This window comes from Equus asinus, chromosome 1 (genome assembly GCF_041296235.1).
Source record: "Equus asinus isolate D_3611 breed Donkey chromosome 1, EquAss-T2T_v2, whole genome shotgun sequence".
NCBI classification, from domain to species: domain Eukaryota; kingdom Metazoa; phylum Chordata; class Mammalia; order Perissodactyla; family Equidae; genus Equus; species Equus asinus.
Genome location: NC_091790.1, coordinates 208,246,661 through 208,270,915, shown reverse-complemented (window position 1 = coordinate 208,270,915; position 24,255 = coordinate 208,246,661). Strand labels below are relative to the sequence as shown.

General features: G+C 43.9%; 1 protein-coding gene across 5 annotated transcripts in view; it reads left to right on the top strand.

The window, feature by feature from the left end:
* PTPRN2 (protein tyrosine phosphatase receptor type N2) overlaps positions 1 to 24,255 on the top strand; it is a 945,556-nt gene that overhangs the window by 361,814 nt on the left and 559,487 nt on the right. For all 5 annotated transcript variants that reach the window (XM_044747547.2, XM_070516905.1, XM_070516912.1 and 2 more), the window contains one exon: positions 1,480 to 1,840. In XM_044747547.2, the coding sequence (XP_044603482.2) occupies positions 1,480 to 1,840 (361 nt within the window). The remainder of the gene's footprint in view (positions 1 to 1,479; positions 1,841 to 24,255) is intronic.

Below are 24,255 nucleotides of genomic sequence, written 5' to 3'. Positions count from 1 at the left end.
TCATGTGCCTCAGGGGAAGTGCATGTAGAAAACATGAATGGGCAAGATATTAAGAATTGATGGTCCACAGACTCATGCCACACCATGAAGGGAGCTCTGAGAATGCCTCCAGGACAAGCATAACCTTTCTGAATGTCTCAGAGTTGGAAATAATTACGTTTTTCCATGAAATTTTGAGGTTTTGGATTACTGTTTCAATCTCTTGACTTGTGATTGGTCTACTCAGATTCTCTATATCCTCTTGCTTCAGTTTTGGGAGGTTGTATGAGTCTCAGAATTTATCCGTTTCTTCCAGGTTATCCAATTTGTTAGTGTATAGCTTTTCATGGTATTCTCTTATAATCCTTTGTATTTCTGTAGTATCCATTGTAATTTCTCCTCTTTCATTTCTGATTTTATTTATTTGAGCCTTCTCTCTTTTTTCTTAGGGAGTCTCTCTAAGAGTTTGTCAATTTTGTTTGTCTTTTCAAAGAAACAGCTCTTAGTTTCATTGATCCTTTCTATTGTTTTTTTAGTCTCTATTTCATTTATTTCTGCTCTGATTTTCTTCTTTCTACTGATTTTGGGCTTTGTTTGTTCTTTTCCTAATTCTTTTAGGTGCACTGTTAGATTGTTTGAGATTTTTCTTGTTTCTTGAGTGGGCCTGTATTGCTATAAACTTCCCTCTTAGCACTGTTTTTGCTGTATCCTGTAAGTTTTGGTATGTTGTGTTTTCATTTTCATTTGTATCCAGGTATTTTCTGATTTCTCCTTTGATTTCTTCATTGATCCAATAGTTGTCACTACGCTTCTCTTGTGTAGACCCAAGAGAATTGAAAATATATGTCCACACAAAAACTTGTATGTGAATGTTCACAGCAGTATTCATCATAATGTCCAAAAAGTGGAAACAGCCCAAATGTCCATCAGCTGATGAATGAATAAGCAAAACATGCTATGTCCTTAAAATAGAATATTTTCAGCCATAAAAAGAAATATGGCTCTGACACATGCCACAATATGGATGCACCTTATAAACATTATTCTATGTGAAAGAAGCTAGACATAAAATACTACATATTGTATGATTCCACGTACTTGAAATGTCCAAAATAGGCAAATTCATAGAGACAGAAAGTAGATTAATAGTTGCCTGGGCCTGAGAGGGAGAGGGAACTGAAATGGGTACAAGGTTTCTTTTTGGGGTAATGAAAATATTCTGGAATTAGACAGTGGTGATGTTTCTACAACTCTGCGGATACACTAAAAAACACCAAATTGAGTGAATTTCATAGTATGTGAATTAATCTCCTTAAAGCTGTTATTAAAAAATGAATGCAATAACAAATATGGATTATGGAACTTGGTCAATCAGTGGGTGTGCATTTCAGATGCTCAGTGCTGTTTAGTGCCTTGAAAATTGAGACCAAATGCTATTTTGGCATGCGTGGCTGATGATGGAGACTCACCTACTGCTGTTTTGTTCTCTGGCCCCTGTAGGGTGAAGATGCCCTGGCCGAAAGCGTGCTGACTTACGTGGCCCAAACGTCTGCTCTGACCTACGCCCCCATGCCCCGAGAGGATTACCCTGCAGGCCACCCCCTGCGAACCCTCAGCCGGCTCCAGCCTGATGAGCTTAGCCCAAAGGTGGTGGGTAGTGTGGACAGACAGAATCTTGTTGCTGCGCTGGGTGCCTACGTGGCTCAGAAGCACCCCCCACCCCCCAGGGAGGGTGACCCAGGGTTGCACAACCTTCTGCACGCACCGTGGAGAGAACCGAGGGTCCTTTCAGCACCAGCTACCCCCCAGAAATGGCCTTTGTCTCCAGGAGACCCCAAACACCCCCTGGGCAGGGGCGATGGTAAGTCAGCCTCACCTACCCCCTTTAGTGTTCTTGTTGTTGGCTTGTTTTTGTCTTTCTGTCACCTTCCTGTCCGGCCCTCCATGTGCTTTTCACCACTGAGTGTCTTTTCAGACACATCAGCATTTCTCCTTAGGGGACAGTGGCAGAGCAAGGCGCAGTGTGAGGGAGTGAACCTTTGGCAGTCTCACTTCCCTCTGGTGCTGGTAGAAGAGAAGGTGGTTGTATTCATGCCAAAGGTGAATCTCTCCTTGGGGTGTAGGGGGTGTCAGTGTTTAAACATCTTCCCTGCAATGTCACAGTTTTGTGACTTTATTGATGAAGGTGATAGGTTGGGGAACAAGGCCAAATCTGGACCCCAAATTTTGTTGATTGCATAGTGTTTTGGAAAATTGAATGAACACTTTTAGATTCGGCACATGCTTTCATATTGTCACATGCCTCACTATTCCTTATGGTCAAGCGCAAGCCCTACTCACATATTTCTGATTATTTGCCTTGTCCCCAAAAGAGCCCAGTCTGAAGCTAATGCTGCTCACAATGCGTATGTGTACTGTGTGGCCCTTGACATGACTGACTTTCAACACTGTGGCTTCAGTACTTTTATGTGTGTTATGCCTTAGTTCAGATCGTCCCAAGGGAGAAGGAGTATGTACTGGTTCCCACTCCTCTGGAAGATGCAGAAGGCTCTCATGCATTATTTTCTAACAGCCTTTTCCTAAGGCCATGAAATATAAAGTGAGCTTCTGATAAAATGTGACTTCTCCTCTGAAGATATACAAATAATAAAATCAAACAGATAACAGATTTTAAAAAAATATTGACTGAGAAACACATTCACATTAGCCTCTATTTTCTATAAGTGAAGGTTTAATTGGATTTGCTCTCACAGTACTTTTCTAGACATTGCTGCTTTTCAGCTAGGTAGCTCTCTCCTCTCTCTTTGTCCATATAATCATTATGGCACTTTCTAAATGGAAGAAATGCAAAGTTATAATTAGAGGGAAGGATATGTAGCCATTAGTAATGCTTTCTCCTTGTTCCTGTCTTGGGAAAATAAGATGTATGAGAAAACAGATTGTGCACCTGACTAAGAACTGTTTGCACATAAATGCCCCGTTAGTGAGACTGGTGTTTCTCTATAGGAGGTTGCTCTACAGAGAAGCTCCTTTCCCTCCAGCATTTTCTCTTTGGGGGCTGTTTTTCCTCTGCTTCAAACCAGGCACTATTCTGAGAAACCCCTTTTGTTGGCCCTGCTTCCCTCTGCAGTCTCATAGTTACCAGACTCCATCAGTGGTACTCATCTGCTCCTTTGGCTTTTGGATGGTCACTGTACTTTCTGCTCTTCCCCAGCTCAGCATCACCTCACTCCTCTGCTATACACATGCTGCTGGGACCACCCCCAGGTGTCCAAAAGCCATGCTGTGGCCTCTGTGGAGGACTCCCAGGTCCTCCCCATGGTGCCGATTGTCCCTTCCCCGTCCTCTCCTGCTTGGTGCCCCCCACCCCATGTCGTGGAATGTCAGATTGGCTTCTCCTCTTCTCTCTCTAATCATCTCTCTCTGTCTCCCTTCTCATGTCTCACAACTTAAAAAGTCCCATTTATTGACTACTTCTATTCTAGTTATTAGAAATAGGAAGAGGTAAATACAACTGCTCCAACCAGAGGGACTTCAACCCGCTCCACCAGTGCGTTCACAGGCGGAGTATGACGCATGTCTTTGCTCCTGCTGCTATTACTGCTCAGATGAGCCTCCTGTCTCCCCATTGCTTGGTACTTTGCCATTCCTCTTCACGCCCCGAAGGCGCAGATCTTCAGGACCCTGCTCTCTCCACTCTCCAATGACCCTTATTAACTGTATAATTTGGTTGACATTTTTTTCTGTGCTAACTTGCTGTGTCGGTTATCTTTTTATATATACTGTCTTCCCGACTGCACTGTATACTTTAAAAAGAGTCATGTAAAATGTCAATCACAAAATAAATGCGAGACAGAGTTGTCCAGTGAGCCCCCCCGTGCATCACTGGGCTTCAACAAACGGCAGCTGCTTGCCTCTCCTGCTGCTGCTGTGCACCACCACTTCCCCTCGTCTCCCCTATCACCCGTGATTTCATCTGTCGATATTTTAGCATTGTATTGCAGAAAGATAAGGACTCTTTTAGAAACCTAACCACAATAGCTCTATCACATATTAAAATTAATAGCAATGTCTTAATATCACCAAATATCTAATCAGTGTTCAAACTTCTCAGTTGTCATAAATTTTCTTTACAACTGGTTGTTTGGAATCAGAATCCAAAGAAATTCCATTGAATTGGTAGATATAGCTGTTAAGCTCCTTTTAATCTGCAGATTTATCTTCCCTCTTTTTTCTTTCCTTGCAACATTTTTTTAAAACTAGTTCATTAGTCTCATAGAGCTTTTCACATTCTGGATTTTGCTGATTGCATCCCAAAGATAACGTGTACCTTGTTCCTCTGCTCTGGACCTCCTGTAAATAGGAGCTAGCCCAGAGATTTGACCATTTGTGTTCAATGTTTAGCAAGAAGCCTTCAGAGGTGGCGAAGTGTCCTTCCGTGAGGGGGACACTGTCTAGCTGTATCTTGTTTTAGCATCCAGCAGCCATGGGCCACTTACCTCTCTGTCAGATTTCAACTTGATTATTTGAGAAGAGCTCGATCCCTTAAAACGAGCCCCACCCCATCCCATCTGCAGGGTCTGCTTGTGGTGCCCTGTGCTGTCCTCCAGAAGTCTGCACCTGCATATTCGTGTGATTATTTACTGTGTGCTGGTCTCCCCTGTAGACCATAAGCTGTGGGAAGATGGCAAACTGTACCTCTGTTTTTGTCATTGTGTCCCAGGGCCCAGCAGGTCCCTGGCCCAGTATTTGCTGAGTGAATGAATGAGTGGATTCTTCCACATAAATGGTCTCATTTGCTCTTCATGTCAACCTGAAAAGATGGTATCATTGTCAACCTTGTTTTCCTTGTTTCCTTTCAGCTTGAGAGGGTAAATGATGGTACTTAGCCCGGAAGTCAGATCACTTGGGACAGAGTCAGAGCTTGAAGAGCCGACTGTCTAAAATGCAGGTTTAAGCATAATTTACTTTATTGCTCTGGCTTGTTGGTCCTGAGCCCTACTGCTTTAAATGGCCATTCAGCCCTGAATTTTAGCTTTCTCTGCTTGTTCGTTGTATGCAGAGTTGTGTGCTGAGCCTTCAAGGGGAGCAAAGGAGTGGAGTAAGATCACTTGTGGGCAGGGGTCAGCCGGGACAGGAGAATAAAGATTTCTCTTCTTACAGATTTAATGAAAAGGGACAAGAGAAGAAAAGACCAACTTTCCCCTAAATTTTCAGTCCAGGGCTTCCTGAGGTTACCTCTCCAACTCAGTGCACTATTGGGATTTAGTTGATGTTCAGCAATATCAGGTGCCAGGTGGGCCATTTCATGGCACTGCCTGGAGAAGTGCCCATGCCACGCAGTGTAACAATGCCGGGCTCTTGTGTAAGGTTCAGGCAGATTCAGCATGGCCCGCACACAGAACCCCTATGAAGGCGCAGTACACGGACAGCCCTCCGCATGAAACCCAACTTCACCTGGAAAGCAATAGTTCGAGAAAGAAGGGTGGTCTGAGGGCTGGTGTGCCATGACTTCTGAGGGGGGTGTGGCCCTGGGAACTGGATATTTTAGATGCCCAGAGGGCTGCTATGCCAGAACAGGAAGGGAGGATCTTGTGATAGCTCAGAGGGCAAGGAAACTTCTGTGTGACTCAGCACGGTGGAATCCAGTATGTGGTCCTCAGAGTCCAGGTTTCACGTGGAACTATGGGAAAACCCACCCATATGTGCCCCAAATAAGTGATAAATAGTCTGGGTGCTCACTTAATACGTGTGGCAAATGTTCATTTGCTAAAAACTTATCATAGAGAAGAGAGAGACCCTTTTCCTTCATTTATTCATTGTTTACACCGTGCCTCCTTTCAAAAAGCTTTAAAGCCACACAACATGGAGAGACCTACATGAGACAGGATAAAGGGAAGGCCAGACTGCAGAGCACAGTGCTGTTGCACGGGGTTCAGCCACCATCTCGGCCAACTTCTCTAACTCGGAATGCAGCGTCCCGGCCGCCACCAGGCGGGAATGCTCTCGTTAGAATGTAACTCTGTAATTTCATGATCAGTTTGTTATGAGAATCAGAATTTGTAAAAGATTATTTGTTGTACTTTTAACCAATTATAAAAGTAATAAACGGTTACTATATAAAACTTGAATAATAGATACGTAGAAAGAAGAAAACAAAAATCCCGTTTAATCTCGTTACCATGAGATAAGTGCTGTCGGAAGCTGGTGTGCATCCTCTGGGTCCTGTGTGGGTTTGTGAGGCCCTGCAGTGAGCTGGGCCCGCTTGCGTGGAGCCAGAAGCAGCTATATCTCGGCCTCTCCTTGTCTCTTGAACATCTTCACCGGGGCTAATTCTTCCTCCCACCCTGGATTAAAACTCAGGCAAGTCCCATGAACTCCAGTCACTCTTAGGTAATGAAAGTGCCATTACTTTTTATATTTAAATCTTTTAAATTGTGGTAAAATACACGTAACATAAAATTTACCATGTTAACCATTTTTAAGTGTTCAGTTCAGTGGTATTAAGTACATTCACTGTTGTACAACCATCACCACCACCATCTCCAGATTTTTCATCTTCTCAAACTTAAGCTCTGTCCCCATTAAACACTAACTGCCATCCGCCTCCCTAGCTCCTGGCACCCACCATCCTACTTTCTGTCTCTATGAAATTAACTCCTCTAGGAACCTCATATGAGTGAAATACAGCATTTGTCTTTTTTGCAACTGGCCTATTTCACTCAGCATCATGTCCTCAAGGTTCATCCACATTGTAGCATATTGCAGCATTTCCTTCCTTTTTAAGGTTGAATAATATTCCATTGTATGGATATACCACATTTCATTTATCCATTCATCTTTTGATGGATGCTTGAGTTGTTTCTACCTTTTGGCTTTTGTGAATAAACGCTGTCATGATACATTTAAATTTCTAAATTAACTTTTATATTATAAATTTAAGATATGATCATTTCTAAAATTTCTAAGCAGTGCAGAGGGTACAAAGTGAATCTGAAGTTTCCTTCCCCATGGCCAACCCTCCTAGGCCTTCCCCACACCCAGGGGGAAACTGCCATAGTGGCTCTGTGTCCCTTGGATTTCCTACATAAAACCAATGTGTCTGTACATCTCTGTTTTAAAAGAATGGGATTCCAGTGTTGTAAGATGCAAGAACTTGCTTTCTAAGCTTTGGACAGCTCGGACGTCTTGATGTCAGTGTTTCTGGACCTGCCTCATGTTGAAAGCTTCAGAGTGTCCTTCATCTCACTGCTCTGTAATCCACCTAGTTAGCTTGGAGCCTGCATTTCCCACTGAATATAGTGTTAGCATTTTGCTGCATTATTAAATGCATTTCCATTACATTTTTTATGGAGGCATATATTCAATCATATGTATGTACCATAATACATTTAAATCAGTTCTATATCTATATATTTCTGTTAAACTATGTCTAGTTTGTCAATCTTTACTATTCACATAATGCTGCAAAAACACCCTTATGCATGTATCTTTTCAGATCATAGAACCTTGACTGCAATTCTCCCTGGGCTCAATTGTCACCAAGTTTTAACAAAGCTTAAAGTCATTCCTTTTTTCACAAAAAAGTAAACTCTACTTTTTAGAGCAGTTTTAGGTTCACAGCAAAATTGAAAGGAAGGTGCAGAGATTGCTCATGTACTCCCTGCCCCCACATATGCACAGCCTCCTCTGTTATCAACATCCCCACCAGCTGGTACATTTGTTACAATCCATGAACCCACACTGACACATCAGCATTACCCAAAGTCCATAGTTTACATTGGGGTTCACTCTTGGTGTTGTGTGTTCTGTGGGTTTGAACACATGTATAATGACATGTATCCATCATTATAGTATCATACAGAGTATTTTCACTGCCCTAAAAATCCTCTGTGCTTCACCTGTTCATCCTTCCCTCCTATCTGACTCTTGGCAGCCACCTATCTTTTTGCTGTCTCCATACTTTTCCCTTTTCCAGAATGTCATACAGTATGTAGCAATTTCAGTTTGCCTTCTTTCATTTAGTCATATGCATTTAAGGTTCTGCCATGTCTTTTTATGGTTTGAGAGCTCATTTTCTTTTAGTGCTGAATAATATTCCATTGTCTGGATGTACTGCAGTTTATCCATTCACTTACTGAAGGGCATCTGGGTTACTTCAAAGTTTTGGCAATTGTGAATTAAAATGCTATAAACACCCATGTGCCGGTTTTTGTGTGGACACAAGTTTTCAACTCCTTTGGGTAAATACCAAGGAGAGCGATTGCTGGATCATCTGGTAAAGATACTGGTAACAGTTTCTTTAGTTTTGTAAGAAATAAAGTCTTCCAAAATGGCTGTACCATTTTGCATTCCCACCAGGAGTGAATGAGAGTTTCTGTTATTCCACATCCTCGTCAGCATTTGGTGTTGTCAGTGTTCTGCATTTTGGCCATTCTAATGGATGTATAGTGGTATCTCATTGTTGATTGAAATTGCATTTCCCTGATGACATATGATGTGGAGCATCTTTTCATTTGCTTACATGCCATCTGTATATCTTCTTTGGTGAGGTGTCTGTTAAGGTCTTTGGTCCATTTTGTAATCAGGTTGTTTGTTTTCTTATTGTTGAGGTTTAAGAATTCTTTTTTTTTTTTTTAAAGATTGGCACCTGAGCCAACAACTGTTGCCAATCTTCTTTTTTATTTTTTTCCTGCTTTTTTCTCCCCAAATCCCCCTAGTACATAGTTGAATATTTTAGTTGTGGGTCCTTCTAGTTGTGGCATGTGGGACACCACCTCAGCATGATCTGATGAGCGGTGCCATGTCCACACCCATGATCCAAACCGGCAAAACCCTTGGCTGCTGAAACAGAGCACACGAACTTAACCACTCGGCCATGGGGCCAGCCCCTTAAGAATTCTTTGTATATTTTGGGTAAGAGTCCTTTATCAGATGTGTGTTTTGCAAATGTTTTCTCCTGTCTGTGGCTTGTTTTCTAATTCTCTTGATAACTGTCTTTTGTAGAGCAGAAGTTTTTAATTTTAATGAAGCCAGCCTATCAATTCTTTCTTTTATGGATTGTGCCTTTGGTGTCATATCTAAAAAGACATTGACAAAACTCTAGGTCATCTAAGTTTTCTCCTATGTTATCTTCTAGGGGTTTTATAGTTTTGTGTTTTTTTAAAGATTGGCAACTGAGCTAACATCTGTTGCCAATTTTCCTTCTTTTTTTTTTCTCCACAAAGCCTCCAGTACATGGTTATATATTCTAGTTGTAGGTCCTTCGGGTTCTGCTATGTGGGACACTGCCTCAGCATGGTTTGATGAGTGGTGCTAGGTCTGTGCCCAGGATCCGAACTGGCAAAACCCTGGGCCGCTGAAGTGGAGCACACAAACTTAACCACTGGGCAACAGGGCCAGCCCCTATAGTTTTGTGTTTTAAAATTAGATCTGTAATCCATTTTGAGTTAGTTTTTATGAAGGATGTAAGGTCTGTGCCTAGGTTCATTTTTTTGCTTGTGAATGTCCAGTTGTTCCAGAAACATTTGTAGAAAAGACTATCTTTGCTCCATTGTATTGTGTTTGCTTCTGTGTCAAAGATCAGTTGACTATATTTATGTGAGTCTATTTTTGGACTCCCTATTCTGTTCCATTGATCAGTCTGTTCTTTCACCAATATCATACTGTCTTTGTTTCTGTAGCTTTATAGGAAGTCTTGAAGTTGAGTAATGTCAGTCCTCCAACTTTGTTCGTCTCCTTCAATATTGTGGTGGTTATTCTGGGTCTTTTGTCTCTCCATATAAACTTCAGGATCAGTTTGTCAATATCTGAATAACTTGCTGGGATTTTGATTGGAATTGCATTGAATCTGTAGATTAAGTTGGGAAAAATGGATGTCTTGACAATATTGAGTCTTCCTATCCATAAACATGGGGTATCTCTCCTTTTATTTAATTCTTCTTTGATTTCTTTATCAGAGTTTTGTAGTTTTCCTCATATAGACCCTATAATATTTTGGCTAAAGCCATTCTTTCAGCTTGAGACTCAATGATGACAATTAAAGAATTATAGAAACCACATTAGAGAATTTATCGTATACCTTTTTCTAAACAGTTAACTAGAACCAATGACAAATAATATGCTACTGCTGGTAGCATCCAATCTAATCCTTACTCATTGATGAAACTTCAAACCACACCAAACAGGAAACAAAACCTCTAACCTGTGAGAACCCTTTCTTTAATTATCTTGATTCTGCATCCTCTGGGTCCTGGACTGAGAATTAGGAGAACTTAATTCACATTATCACTCTGCTAACTTTCAGCTAGGTATTTCCTATCTCAACCTCTTCCCAACATAACTTGTTGTTTCCTTTATTCAGGTGTCTTCCTATATTATAGCTTGAATGGCCAAGGTAATGAGTGTTCTCCACCCCCACCATCATCTATACTAAAGTGGATTCTGTCGTATATTAATGTGGAATGTTCACTGGGATGTAAGTCTGAACTTTTGTTGACTACTGTTTGTGCACCTTCCTAACTCTGTGACTCTTAGCAAGTTTATTCATGAATTAACTCGTTGACAGAGCACATGCTGAGCCCCACCAGTCACACAGCCTTTCTGATTCTCTTCCCTCATCCAAGATAAGAGTGTTGTGATAAACGCATTTTGGGGCCTCTTCCTACTCAAACCTCCCATGACTGCGAAGTCCCGCATGTGTCTACTTTCCCATTTGTGTGGGAATCCCAGCCTGAAAACTCATACAGAGCAAAGAGTATACCCTGCATCACCCAATCTCAGGAGGGCACTGAACCAGGGCTTTCCCTTTTCATGGTGACAATGATAGATTGTAATGTATAAAAACCAGATCCCAGTGCTTTTATCATCCTGGAGAAAATATGCTCACAATTTTGGGATAATTTTCACTTGAAAGGAAGCACCTGCTGCCTTTTTCGTTTTTAAAGAAATTTATTCATATTTGAGTGAAGGCCAGTGTTGCTCGGTACTCTAAACCCAATCATGCCTTTTGGTTTTTTATGAAAAGAGGCCCAAATTAGCCATCTAATCACTGGAGCAAAGAGGCTGCCTTTCAGAGTCTGCCCCACAAGGAAGTGCTGATATACTCTTTATCCTGGATTCATGCCCCTCTCTGGGGTTTAAAAGCACCTTCTAGAACATAAGAAAGAAGGCACCTATGTCATCAAAGAACCTCTCATCTCAGTGAAACATAGTCCCATATTTGATATGAAATGCCAGAGGCCGTTATTTCAGCCAATCACCATGTCGCGGGGTCAGCAAACAGCCAACTTTCTCCTGCAGTGGAAGGGAAGCGGAAGCGGGGCCGGAAAAGTCTCTGGGTGCCGCTCTGTCGCTTACACAGCAAGGAATGGCTCCTCTTGTCTACCTTCTAATCCCACCATGCCCACCCGGCAGCCCTGATGTGGATGCACCTGAATAGGTTGCCCACATGTGGAGTGAGAGCAGACATATGTGACTGGGGAGCCCAGCTCTGCATTGCCCCCATCCCATGCCTTCCTCCCTGCCTGGGAGACAGCTTCCTCCTACTTCTGCATCAGCAAAGAGTCACTGTTTTCAGATTTGGAAGGAACCCAGAGTCATGCACTCTGCCCCACACGAGAAGTCTCTTCTACAGTGTCTCTGACACATGACCTTTCAGCCTTCCCTGAAGTACCTGTGAGCTCATTGCTTCCCTGGGAGGTCCTTTCCACAAAAAGCCAGCTGCATTTGCTAGAAAGTTCTTTACATTGAGTATTGAGTTGGAAGTTCCCTCTTTTAGACTGAGAGTGGGTGGGGCTCCAAAAGGTAACTTATCGCAAGTGCTTGTTCCTGCCAACTTCCACCGTTGGCTCTAACAGGAAGTCCTTTTAGAACAACATGGAGCAGGGGTGCTCTCCCTGTGGCCTGTGGGCTCTCACATATGAGGTCGTCCTCTTGTCATTTTTCCAACTCTTTCCACTTCCAAACTGAACATTTTGGGTTTGGAGACCACTGAACCTATGGTGAGGTTTTCCTTCTGAAGGCACAGGGTGGGTCTAAGGAAGGAGCTGAAGAGGTCAGAAGAAATTTTTCCCTTTCCCACATGTGAGGGTCTCACTGAGCCCCCACAGAGTAGAACTGGGGCCCTGAGGCCTCAGGGCATTCTGGGCAGTGAATGGTTTGGATATGATCATAAATTGAGTTCCTAACTACAGATATATATTAACCATGCATGCCTGGTTGTCTACCAACTAGAACTTTGCTGCTAAGAGGGAGTTCGACAGCACTCACCATTCAAGGGTATTTCTTTGAATGGGATCCAAATACTCTACTGGTTCAGCCCATTTAGTTAATGTGGACAAATTTCAGTTACTACCCCTGATAGCCATCCCTGGAAATTTTTATATTTTAGTCTGGCATTTGCCAGTCAGTACACGTCTAGACTGGTTCCCCTTGTCATATGTCAGTTAACATTCTGAGTGTGCAGACCCATGTTAATGTGAATCTAAATGAAATACTCCTTAGAAGGCAATCTGACTGCCAACCCCTCCACTGAGTCAAGTAATTAATGCCAAACCTAATTTGATATGTGTATTTGTTCTTTACCTCACTATTACTGTAATAGAGAGAGAGTTAGACTGCTATATACTGAATTCTAAGTACAAAACAGCATGGCCTCACTGAGCAACAGGTGCTTTATCCAGACTATAGTTGGGCACTTTTCATTTAGCCAGTGAGTGATGTATGCCACTTAGCTGTGATACCCTAAGCCCCTCAAGTTGAAGGAGAACACATTTTACTTTACTTTTGTTGTTTTCATTGAAAATAGTCAGGAAGCTGACATATGATTATGCCCATATCTCCCAGGTGGAGGCCCATATGAGGACAGAATAAAATAATAAACTCCTACTGAATTTATCTGAACTCTTTGCAAATATCTGAGAGTTGGACTCTAGCAACTAAATGGACTATATGCTCCCTAAACAAAAGGAGCACAGTAAATTCTTCGTGATGATGATGATAATGATAATGATGATCATGGCAGTGATGATGGTGATGATGATGATAGTGGTGATGGTGATGGTGGAGATGATAATGATGATGGTGGTGATGTGTTTATACGTGGCCTAACTGTATATTCTCATGTATACATGGTGATAAAGGCACTTAGGAGGAAAGCTGTTATGCATGATTCACATCTTTTTTGTTAAAACAATTTTGTAGTGAGATTATCTGCATGCCATTGCTTATTCTCTAAAGCATGTAACGTTTTGTCTGGGGTACCCTATTAAGACATCTAATTTCAGTAGGTCAGGCCTCCAGCAGTTGTGCGTGCAAGTTGATCTCCTACTCCAGGCCTTACATATTTGATGTCCTGACATTTTGTGTAATTGCTCTGCTAGAGCCCACTTGGAGCATTGAAAGCTACTTAAAATGTCATTATGAGCTGGCCGGATCTCGGAATTATATGGTGCAGTTGATGGAACAAAAGAGCGTTCCACTTTGATGCGCGTGGTATTTGATTGTGCTCTATGCCAGGGTCCCTCTTCAATCCACCAGGGCTGGCTGGACTTTTTAAAAAGGATTTCCTCACTTCTGTTCATCTTCAAATGACTGACGGTAGATGCCTTTGAGATGGCTCGGTGTGGTTTGCGATGGTGATATGAAAGAGGATTTCTAATATGCGTTAATTGTTCTCATCATAAGCTGTCAGCCACTTAGGGTCTGCCATTGTATACCTAAGGTTTTTTTTAAAGTTATTTTTCACTAATGATAACCTAAAAAGTTTCTTTTTTGGATAAGAGGAGGCAATTTTAGGAATTATATTTTATTATTCCATTTTGAAGCTATTTCTTCTTATAGTCATTCTGAGAGGCCCACGGAAAGTCTTTCCTGTTCTCTGATCTTTATCTTAAAGAACATGAGTTTTTCATGCCACAGTCTATTCCTCCTCTTCCTTTGAAATAATGAGAACAGAACTAAAGGAAGCTGAAGGAAAAAAGATGTGTGGTAACCATAAGAGATAATTTCTCTGAGTTGTTAAATGTTAGGACAGATTATTGGAACAGGGGCACAATTTTACATGAACTATATTGATTATTGGGCATGTGGTAGACAATCAACACACTTTATGTTGTGTTTTCAAGAAGCCCTTCAAGTAGGAATTATTGACACTATTTATACAGACAGAACCTGAGGCTGGAGGGGCTGGATGGGGTGCCCTAAATCACAGGCGGCAGTGAACCTGGGTTTGGCTGACTCCAGAACACACCAATTTTCTCCTTATTTGTGGTGGGTCTTTTTAGGATCTCTGCTCTGACTTGCCTGAGTTTGACCAGGAGGAGCACCATATGTTCTTCCCACCCAGAATTGGCATAAAACAAAATATTACACGGTGGGGTTCTTTGAGGGGCTGCTGAGAGTTCTCCACCCCTCCTCAGGCTGTCCCCCACGTCTGAAACTGACACTCAAACAGTTCCTACTGCTTTGCCCTCAAGTCGTCGTCTGTTTAGGCTCCTTTCTTTCTCTTGCACCTCACGTCCAGTCCAGCAGCAGACCCTGCTGGGCCTGCCTCTACAGCACGCTCAGGCTTCCCCACGCTCCCCACGAGCGCTGCTGCATGGCAGCACTGTCCCCAGTGGGCTTATTACAGGAGCCTCCTTTGGCCTCCCTGCCCTGACCTTGTCCCAACCGTGGAGTGGAATGGTCCTTTTAAAATTGCAGATCAAATGATGTCTCATTCTCAAAACTCAGCAAGGGCTTCTCACCTCACTGTAAAAATCCAAGTCCTTTTCATGTCCTGAGACCCTGCAGTCTCTGCCCCACACCCCCTTCTCTCACTTCATGCCTTACAGTCTCTTCCCCTTACTTTCTCCATTCCAGCCACTCTGGCCTCCTTTCTGTTCTTCCAACCTTCTGCCCAGGGCCTTTACACTTGCTGTCTCCTCTGCCTAGAGAGTGTTTCTCCAGAAACCCACTGGACTCATGCTTCACCCGCTTTGAGTTTCTGCTTAAACTTTGCTTTCTCAGTGAAGTTTTCTCCAACAATCCTATATAAAACAGCATCCTCCCTCCCAGCTCCCCTGTCTTCCATACTTTGGATTATTTTTTCCATGGCCCCTATCACCACCAGACATTCTATGTATTTATGTTTTTAATTGTTTATTTTCTGTCTTTTCTAACATGGATGGAAGTTCCATGAAAACAAGAGCTTTGTTAACTGCTTTAGTCCTGCAGCTGGAAAGGTAGCTGGGCATAGAAAATGTGCAATAAACGTTTGTGGAGGGACGGAAGGAATGAAGGGCACGAGAGAGGGAGGAACATCCCATCTCCTGAACTCTCCTGTTGAAATCTGAGAACCTCTGGGGGGCGTAAATGACTCGCTGATCATTGGTCACCTTCATGAGACCTGGAATGTGTCACCCCCACCTTGGTCAGCTCGAGAGTCTGCCTAAAGAGCAACTTGGGTGAGGGATGTAGGGGGCAAAAGGGACGGAGTGTTTGGATACACAGGGACAGCGACACACCCTGGCCTCCTGCACAGAAGATGGCACGAGGGGTTGAGAGATACGAACATTGCCACGTGGGTGGGATGTGCTGAAGGAAAGTCAGCCTGCTGCACAGTTTTGTCTAGGGCCAATTTGCTGCAAACCAGAGTCTGAATAGTCACCACGATATTCTGTACTCTCTCCTCTGCATTCCTGTTCCAGCACGATGATCCCATCAGCTTACGTTCGTACATATGGAATTCGAGGGAGGCTGGAGATAAAGTTGAGAACTTAGAAGGAATGCTCTGTCAGGTAGACAGTAAACCTTGACACTCATAATGTTCACCAAGTTCTAGACTCCTTGAAACTGGCTTACAGAGTGACTCAGTGGCTTAACTTAGTTGTGAAATGTCATTGCGGGAGAGATAAGAAATGTCCACTGGCCTGCTGCCATTGGGTGCAGATCGGGGCGGGCAGGGATCCCACGTTTTGGAGCCCCTTTAGGATGGGCACCTCAGCTCTGCAAGATGAGGATGGTCCGACAGAGGCTAGGAACAGATCCTTGGTTAACCAAGGTGCTCAGGAATGGGACATTCTTGTCCAGTGAATTTTCTGGTTAAGTTTGCATTAATCAGAAACACATTTTTGATTCAACACTTGTTAAAAATCTCTCATAAATTTATCGATCCATTTCCTGCCTTGGTCAGTGTGTTCCTGGGACGTTGGGTGGGTTCTTAGGTGCACTGGCCCCTGGGGGCACTGTGCCTGCTGGAGCCGCATCTCTCTGACGAGCATCAGCCTTCTGCAGCCTGGCCTGTGATGTTAGATGAATGCATCTTCTCATCTTTTGTACTATCACTGCAACAATACAGACAACTTAAATTTGGTGGATTTATGTTAAGACTTAGTAAACGGCAGAGTATTGTTTAGCATACTTTCTAGTCTATCTTATTTTTTCATGTATTTTATTGATTTTCTATTTAAAGTATGTTCTTGACATTTTTTTAAAAAACTTTTCTTTCTTTCTTTCTTTCTTTCTTTATTTATTTATTGGGGAAGATTAGCCCTGAGCTAACATCTGCCACCAATTCTCCTCTTTTTTGCTGAGGAAGATTGGCCCTGAGCCACCGTCTGTGCCCATCTTCCTCTACTTTATATGTGGGTGCCCCCACAATATAGTTTGGTAAGTGGTGCTTAGGTCCACGGCCAGGATCTAAACTGGCCTACTCTAGGCCACCAAAGCAGAGTGTGTGAACTTAACCACTACACCACTAGGCCCGTCCCTATTCTTGATATTTTTAATGAAAAATTTTTGCTCAGAGTAACTGAGACCCAAAGATTATACAGTAAGACTTTTTTCCAAAAGACATAATTTGAGTTTATCTTTTTAAAAAATCTGTAAATTAATTGGGTTGCCCTCATTGGGACTAATGCTCATGCATGCGCGCGCACACACACAGACATACACACAGATACATCAAAATGTTTTAGAAGCCAGAGAGACGTGACTTCTGGATAGTACAAGCAAAGTTAATGTATGAGATAGACCAACCACTGAGACCCTATAAGGAGATCAAATAACAGCACATTGCAAGTCATTTCTCCTTCCTCCTAAAACAGACAAGTGTTTGGGCTGACGTGCTATTCAAACTGTCACTTATTACCCTATTTGGAAGCAAATGTCTTTCCTGAATTCAACCAAACAACTTCCAAACTTTTATGACATAATCTACTTGTAAACTACTACCTATATTTTACCCTTAGAAATTAAGAATTAAATTGATATAAACTTAAGATTGGACAAATGTCGCTATAAAGCTCTTAAAACATAAAACTTTACCTTTGCTAAAAAGGTAAAAAACTCTTATTATTTTTATCTCTAATGAGGATCCTCCAAGAGGACTATGCCTTTAATTCTCTATGCTTCTTCAGGGTGATACTTACTCCCAGGTTCTGAACACAATGGGTGCCAATACCAGTTGATGAAATGCATAGTGAGTAGAAGGATGGATGGATGGGTGGGTGTGTGGATGGGTGGAGTCTGGGGTCTGATGTTAATAACTGAGGTTCACACTGTTTAAAACGTAGGTTAGTACTTTGGCAAAGAACTGTCTCACAATGCATAATCTTAAATTGAATGTTGAGCACACGGGGAGGCAGTAGCCCACACAGCTATGCATTTTAAGGGGCTCACTCTGTGTTCCTTGCTTTTGCTTGAGGATTGCAGTGAGCTGTGGCCAGAGCTTATCATTGAAAAATCAAGCATTTGTGTTTACAGTGGATTGGAAGGAATGAAAGGCAACGGAGGGCTAAAATGATTCTACGTCACCTCATTATCATGAAGATAGTTACAATTTATCAGGCACTTATGGCAGCCTGGCACTGGATAAGTGATTCACAGACACATCTCATGTGTCCCTGTGGTACAAATAAGGAAACTGAGGAATAATGAGATTAAAGAACTTGCCCAAGACCACCTACTGGGAGTGCTGGAGGTGAGACTGGAGTCCAGAATGCATGTTGGACCCCAAAATCCGTGCTGGTAGCTCCTCAGCCCTCGGCTTCCTGGAGCATGTTTGAGGTACCGCAAAGCACTCTTTCTTCCAAGTGGCAACAGTGCATTCCCACCAGAAAGTAGTCAACTTTTCTGCATGTGAATCCAGTGCAGTGGCCCCAAGGACATGGCACCATGAGGACTGACATTGTGACTGATAAGAACTTTAAATATGCACTTGGAAACCAAAGTCTTAACCACAACTCTGACAAAAGAAAGGGGCAAACCCCCTGCAGTTTCTAGAGTTATTTGGCCTGAGAAAGCTGATGAGTAGCCGTGGCCCCTGGCAGTGGGGTTCATGGCCAGTATCAGGGCATGCCTGTGATGACAGGTCCAGGCAGGGATCAGACACGGCCTGGCACTGTCATCCTTGCTGGCTGTGGTGGACGAAGGCCTCTTGCTTGCTCTGCTTCCTCCCTTCCTGGCCAGCCACAGCGCCTGCTCAGTTTCTCAAGGTCAGGCACCTGCTGGTCCTAAAACTCTGTCTCCCAGCATCATTCTGTCCCTGTGTGCATACAAATAGTCAGATTCTGCATACAGTGAGTGTGGTGCCCCTTAGGACATGATTCCTAGCTGGGTGATTTTTCATTCTCACTGTGCTGAAAGTGGAGGCTTGCTGTGCTCATGGTTCGTGGAGTGGATTCGGGAAACGTGGGTTATTATGGACTCCCTTCTTTCTGGAAGCACTTTTTCAGAGTGGATGCTTGGTGTCTTTGTCAGTTGGAGGGCAAGTAAGCACCGTTTTGTAGAGAGCAGCAGCCCTGAGGTGGCTCTTCACTGTGCTATATGTGACGTGTAAATAGCAGTGCCGCCACCGCTGTTGGAAACAGGCTCCACACGAGAAGTAGCACAAGAAACTCCAGCTGATGCTCTAACACGCCGTGAGAGGGCATGGAATGGGCTCTGTAGCATTTTGGTGATGTAGGTGAGGTGCTAATGGGGGCATAGCTTCCAGTGTCATTTTCTCATCTTTCTCTTGACGTTTTCCTGCTCATCTTTTTTCCTAGCAATGCAGTAGCCACTCTGGGTTGAAAACCTCAACACACATGTACACACATGCACACTCACGTGCACACTCATGCATGCACACACTCATGCACATGCACACACACAGGCACTACCACCTTTTCATCCCCCCCAAGAGACATGAGGGCCTTGCCAAAGAACATAACATGAGACTTAATTCCAAACATAACCCCCAAACGCGCCACTTTAACTTTTCCATAACTACAGTGGTCTCGCTGTGTTCAGGTGGAGTCAGTGGGTTTTTGTAATTCACTGTTAAAGTTTTGGCCACAGTAGTGCAGCTAGTGGGGTGAGCGGTGGGCCACTGCAGCCTGTTGGCTCTGGAAGGCAGATCCTCGTGGGATCCGCTATTCCTGGGCTGGTGTGTGAAGAATCCTCTTTTTAGTAGAGCAAAGGTATGTGCTGACTTTAAGTGCTGATTGCTGTATGACATCCGGAAGCGTGGGAGCAGGTCCCTGTGTCACTCACAAACACGTTTGAAGTCACTGACACTGCCCCAAGGTGGCCTCTGCTCATGCCATCCTTCCTGGGGCCTCCCTGCCCCAGCTCACCTGAAATTAGAATGGTGGAGCCAACGAACCTGCTGTCAGATTGGTCAGTGTTCTAAAGAAAGCATTTTTTCCCTTAAGAATGATCATTTTAGCCTGGCTTTATCTGTCTCTTTCCCTCAGTGTAATAAGTATGTAGGGGTCTAGTGCTCACTGTACGGGTTGCAGCGGCCAGCTCCTCTGGGTGCAGCTCAGTCTTCTGGGCTGGGTGTGTTGAGGGTGTGGCCTTGCCTCTCACTGGAGCCTGGTGACTTTGGGATAGCAGTGTCCGACGTGAAGTGGCCCCTTCCCCAGGTGTCACTTTGGTTGCACTGCTGACTCTCCCATCATGACCTCAGGCCTACGATCTGCTCCCTCAGGGCTGTTGGATGCTCAAGGGAGGTGGACGCTGCAGTTTGCTGGGATTGCCTGTTGGAGCAGGACCTTTACAGAATCCACTGCAGACCGGTGCCTGTGCCATCCACGTTTCCTGATACAGCTCCTTATTTCCATTTTCTTTGACATGAGTGAGTCCTGTGTGGTTGGCATTGGATCTATGGAGGTGGACGGTCAAGATAAGCCCTTGCTTAGATGATAAGCACCAGGAAAGAAAAGTGTTTTGGTCAGAGTAGATTGCCGTGAAACAGAAATGAAGATGTTATACTCAGCTTGTTGTTCACTGACTCAGTTATAGGTTCGAGGTTGTTCCTTCTGATTTTGATTTTTTTTTTTTCTCAGAAAGATTCACCCTGAGCTAACATCTGTTACCAGTTTTCTTCTTTTTGTATGTGAGTCGCTACCACAGCATGGCCACTAACAAGTGGTGTAGGTGTGCGCCCAGGAGCCAAACCCAGGCTGCTGAAGCGGAGCATCCTGAACTTAACCACTAGGCCACGGGGCTGAAAGTTACAATGAACAGTGGCTTTTTCAAAACAGCAACAATGGCTATGGCATGTGCACACCTTCAATTCCAAAGCACATCTTTTATCTTTTCTATGAAACAGCCTGTGCCTTATGTCAGCCCAGAAAGAGCAGGAATCTGGTATTGTTTATGTGGGATTGCTCATAAGCAATCCCCCTTTGGCTCCTGTCATCTGTAGGAAAGAGTGACTGTTCTGCGCTTGTCTATTTTTAAGCGTATTTTTGTTTACAAGGAAGTGAGAAATATTATTCCAACTTCATTGCTGGAAGTTATTTTTTAAGGCAAGTGTTCAGTCTCTGAACATTTGGGAGGGCTGCTGCATGGGGCCTGATGGACTCTGGGGACACAGAGGTGGGAGGTGCATTCTCCCCAGGGACTCAAGTCTGGAGGAGTGAGAGGGAAGCAGCCACCAATGTAGGCATTCACCTGCATTTCCTTCTACAGGAAGCTGTTTCAAAATCAGGTTTGGTTATTATTCCGGTGTGCTGAAGTCAACAGACCAGGAGACAATTATCATTGACAAGGTAGTTCCCCAAGAGGAGGGGGTGTGCCATGCCCTGCGGGGCTACACAGGGAAGCAGCAGGTGGTCAGGAGGCAGAGGGAGGGGAACCGTGGGCAGAGCAGGAGAGGCGGGGCCAGCAGGTTTAGGACTGGCTAGTGTGGGTGATTCAGGCAGGCTCTGGGCCAAGGGGTTATTGCTGATTGTCTGATGCCTGACTCGGGGGTAATTAGGGTGGCAGATGGTGGCCCAGAGTGTGAGTGCCTCATAGAGGACAGGGTTGGAGTTGGGCTCTGGACTGGTTGGTGGGCATTTGAAAAGCAGTGTTTGCTGACTCTGGGACATGAGTAGCTCTAGTAGGGGCAGTCCCTCCCGGATCAGCGAGGCCCCAGATGTCGGAGCATCAGAAACACATGGTTAATACACAAGGCAAGGCCAGGGTGGTAGAGTGACGTCCTCACTCTGTGGCTTCAGTGCTGCCCCCAAGGGGCCCTGCTGCTCCTGCAGGAGAACACGTCAGTGCAGGCGACAGCTCCAGTCCTGACCACAGAGGTCGGCTGCATACGCCACATTTAGTGTACACCCCACTTCAGAGGACACCACCGACTATCGACTATCATGCCAGCTTCAGGTCAGGCTGTGTTTCAGAAACAACTGTAGTGGAGACTGTTAAGAATTTTAAATCCAGAAGGGGTCTCTGTGGTCAACAGGAAGTCTGACGGAATACGTCCTCCAATAGTAAAATCAGAAAATTATTGCAGTGACTCTTCCTTGGCAAGAGAGAGACTGTGGGGAGAAGGTGGGCATGGCAGAGAATGTTCAGGAATGGAAACAGAGCACTTTAACGTTTCCTTATGACAATGTGGCAAGACTGCCCCTGAAAAAGATGAGCTTCAGTTAGTAGGTAAAAGTGGACATTTTCTTTCACTCAAAGAGCTCATAATAGGCTCTAATTGCTTATCTTTGAAAAATCGGTAAGGTCTGGGTAACCCAAAACACTGTCTTCTGTCATGCTTTTGCAGTGTGTACAAAGCTCGTTTTGACCAGGTGACGCTGCCTGCTGTGTCAGTCAGCGCTGACTGGGAAGTAGAGCCCTGGCTGTGTGGGGACCCGTGGCAGAGTGGAGGGTGATCTCAGGTCAGCGGTGAGCTTGGGAAAGCTGTGTGGAAGGAGCCTGGTTAGATGGCACTAACATCGGCGTTCCCTGGGTCCTCTTAGTGCAGCGTGGGGTGGCCTTGGAATTGCCCCAGAGAGCGTATTCCTTCTGCGTGCTGTGTATCAACACGGAGTGCTGGCCGGCAAGTGCCTGGTACTGTGGTTGTTGGTGTCTGGAACTTTCTCTCACCTGCTGGTGGGGACGAGAGGGAGAAAAGCTGCTGGGAATTGTGTTTGTGGCTCTAGTTCAGCAACAAAAGAGGGAAAGTTGAAAAAACATAAAAAGCCTAAATTTCTTAATTTGTAAAAAGCAGACACTAATCCCCACCCTGCTTGGTTTAGAGGATTGCTGCGTAAGGCTGCAGGAGTGTCGGCCCGAAGTCCCCGTTCTGGTGTTGTGGGGCAGGCAGGGCACGAGACCAGCCGTCCTGCGTAGAGCTGCACCGAGGGTCAGAGTCTCAGCATTGCAGACTGAAGGAAAGGAAGTCCAGGCTCCCTCCTACTTCAGAGATGGGACTGCATCACATTGATCACTGTTCTTGAGGGCGATTTACATATAGGGAGATGTACGGATCCTAAGTGTACAAATTAGTGAGTTTTGACATGTGCACACATGCAACTCACACCCCACCAGTACTCAGACTACCCCACTCGGTCCCACACCTGCTGTCACTGCTCTGACTGCCCTCCCCAGAGAGGCTGCGCCTGGTTCGCCCTCGGCTTCCTATCAATAGAATCATGTGTATTCTTTAGTGCCTGACTTCTTTACCCAGCATAATCCTTTGTGGGTTCACCCCTATTTTTGCGTGTATTGGTAGCTCATTATTGCTTATGTGGATGAACAACAGATTGTTCATCCTTTCTCCTGTTGGTGGACATTTGGACTTTTAGAGTGTTTTTGTTTGCTATGCATGTTCTTATAGAAATCTTTTGTGGACATAGGTTTTCATTTCTCCGAGGTCAACATCAAAGAGCCCGCTTTCTGGGTAACATGGAAGGTGCATATTCATCTTTATAAGGAGTTGCCTGTTTTCCCAAGAGTTGTAAAATTTTACATCCCCACCAGGAGTGTACGAAAGTCTCTGTTGTTCCATATCCTCTCCAGAATTTGTTCTCAGTCTTTTTAATGTAGTCATTTTAGTGGGCATGAAATATGCCTAATGCAGTTTTAATTAGCCTTTCAATGATTACTAATGATATTGAGCATTTTTTCTTGTGCTTATTGGCCATTTGTATATTTTCTTTAATGAAGTTTCTGTTGAACTATTTTTCCTGTTTTTATTGGAGTGTTTTCCTTTTTATTGTTGATTATTGTTGTCGGAGTTTATACCTATATATTCTGGATAAAAGTCTTATGTCAGAGGTTTTTGTTCTATCGCCTTTTAAAAAAATACTTATCTTTCTCCATTGAAATGCATTTGAGTTGAGGGCCTTTGTCGAAAGTAGTCTACTTAGAATTATTATCTTAGTACCCCATGTAAAACGTGGATAAACCCTACAATGGCGTGATCCCACTTGCAACGCTGTCCTCTGTGTCATGTAGCTTACATCTACATGTATTTTATAAACCCTACATTAAATGTTATTAATTTTTCCTCTCTAACAATCAGTTGTCTTTTAGAGGAGCTATGAGGAGAAAAATGATGGTCTTTTCCATGTACTCACCTATTTACCCTTCCAGGAGCTTCTCAACACTTCCTGTAGCTCTGGGGTTCCATCTGCTCTCGTTTCTCTTAGTATTTCTTGTAGCCTAGGTCTGCTGGTGATGGATTGTCTTAGCTCTTTTTCTATAATATGAAAATGTCTTTCACTCTCTTCTTTGAAAGATATCTTCACTGGATACAGACTTCTGAATTATATGTTTTTTCTTTTTTTCCCCCCTTTTTCTGGGAGGGGTGAGGAGGATTGGCTCTGAGCCAACACCTGTTGCCAGTCTTCCTCTATTTTGTATGTGGGATGCCACCAAAGCATGGCTTGTTGAGGGGTCTGTAAGTCCATGCCTGGGATCCGAACCTGCAAACCCTGGGCCGCCAAAGCGGAGTGCACAAACTTAACCACTATCCCACCAGGCTGGTCTCTGTTTTTTCTTTTAACACTTCAAATATGTCATTTGTATGTATACTAT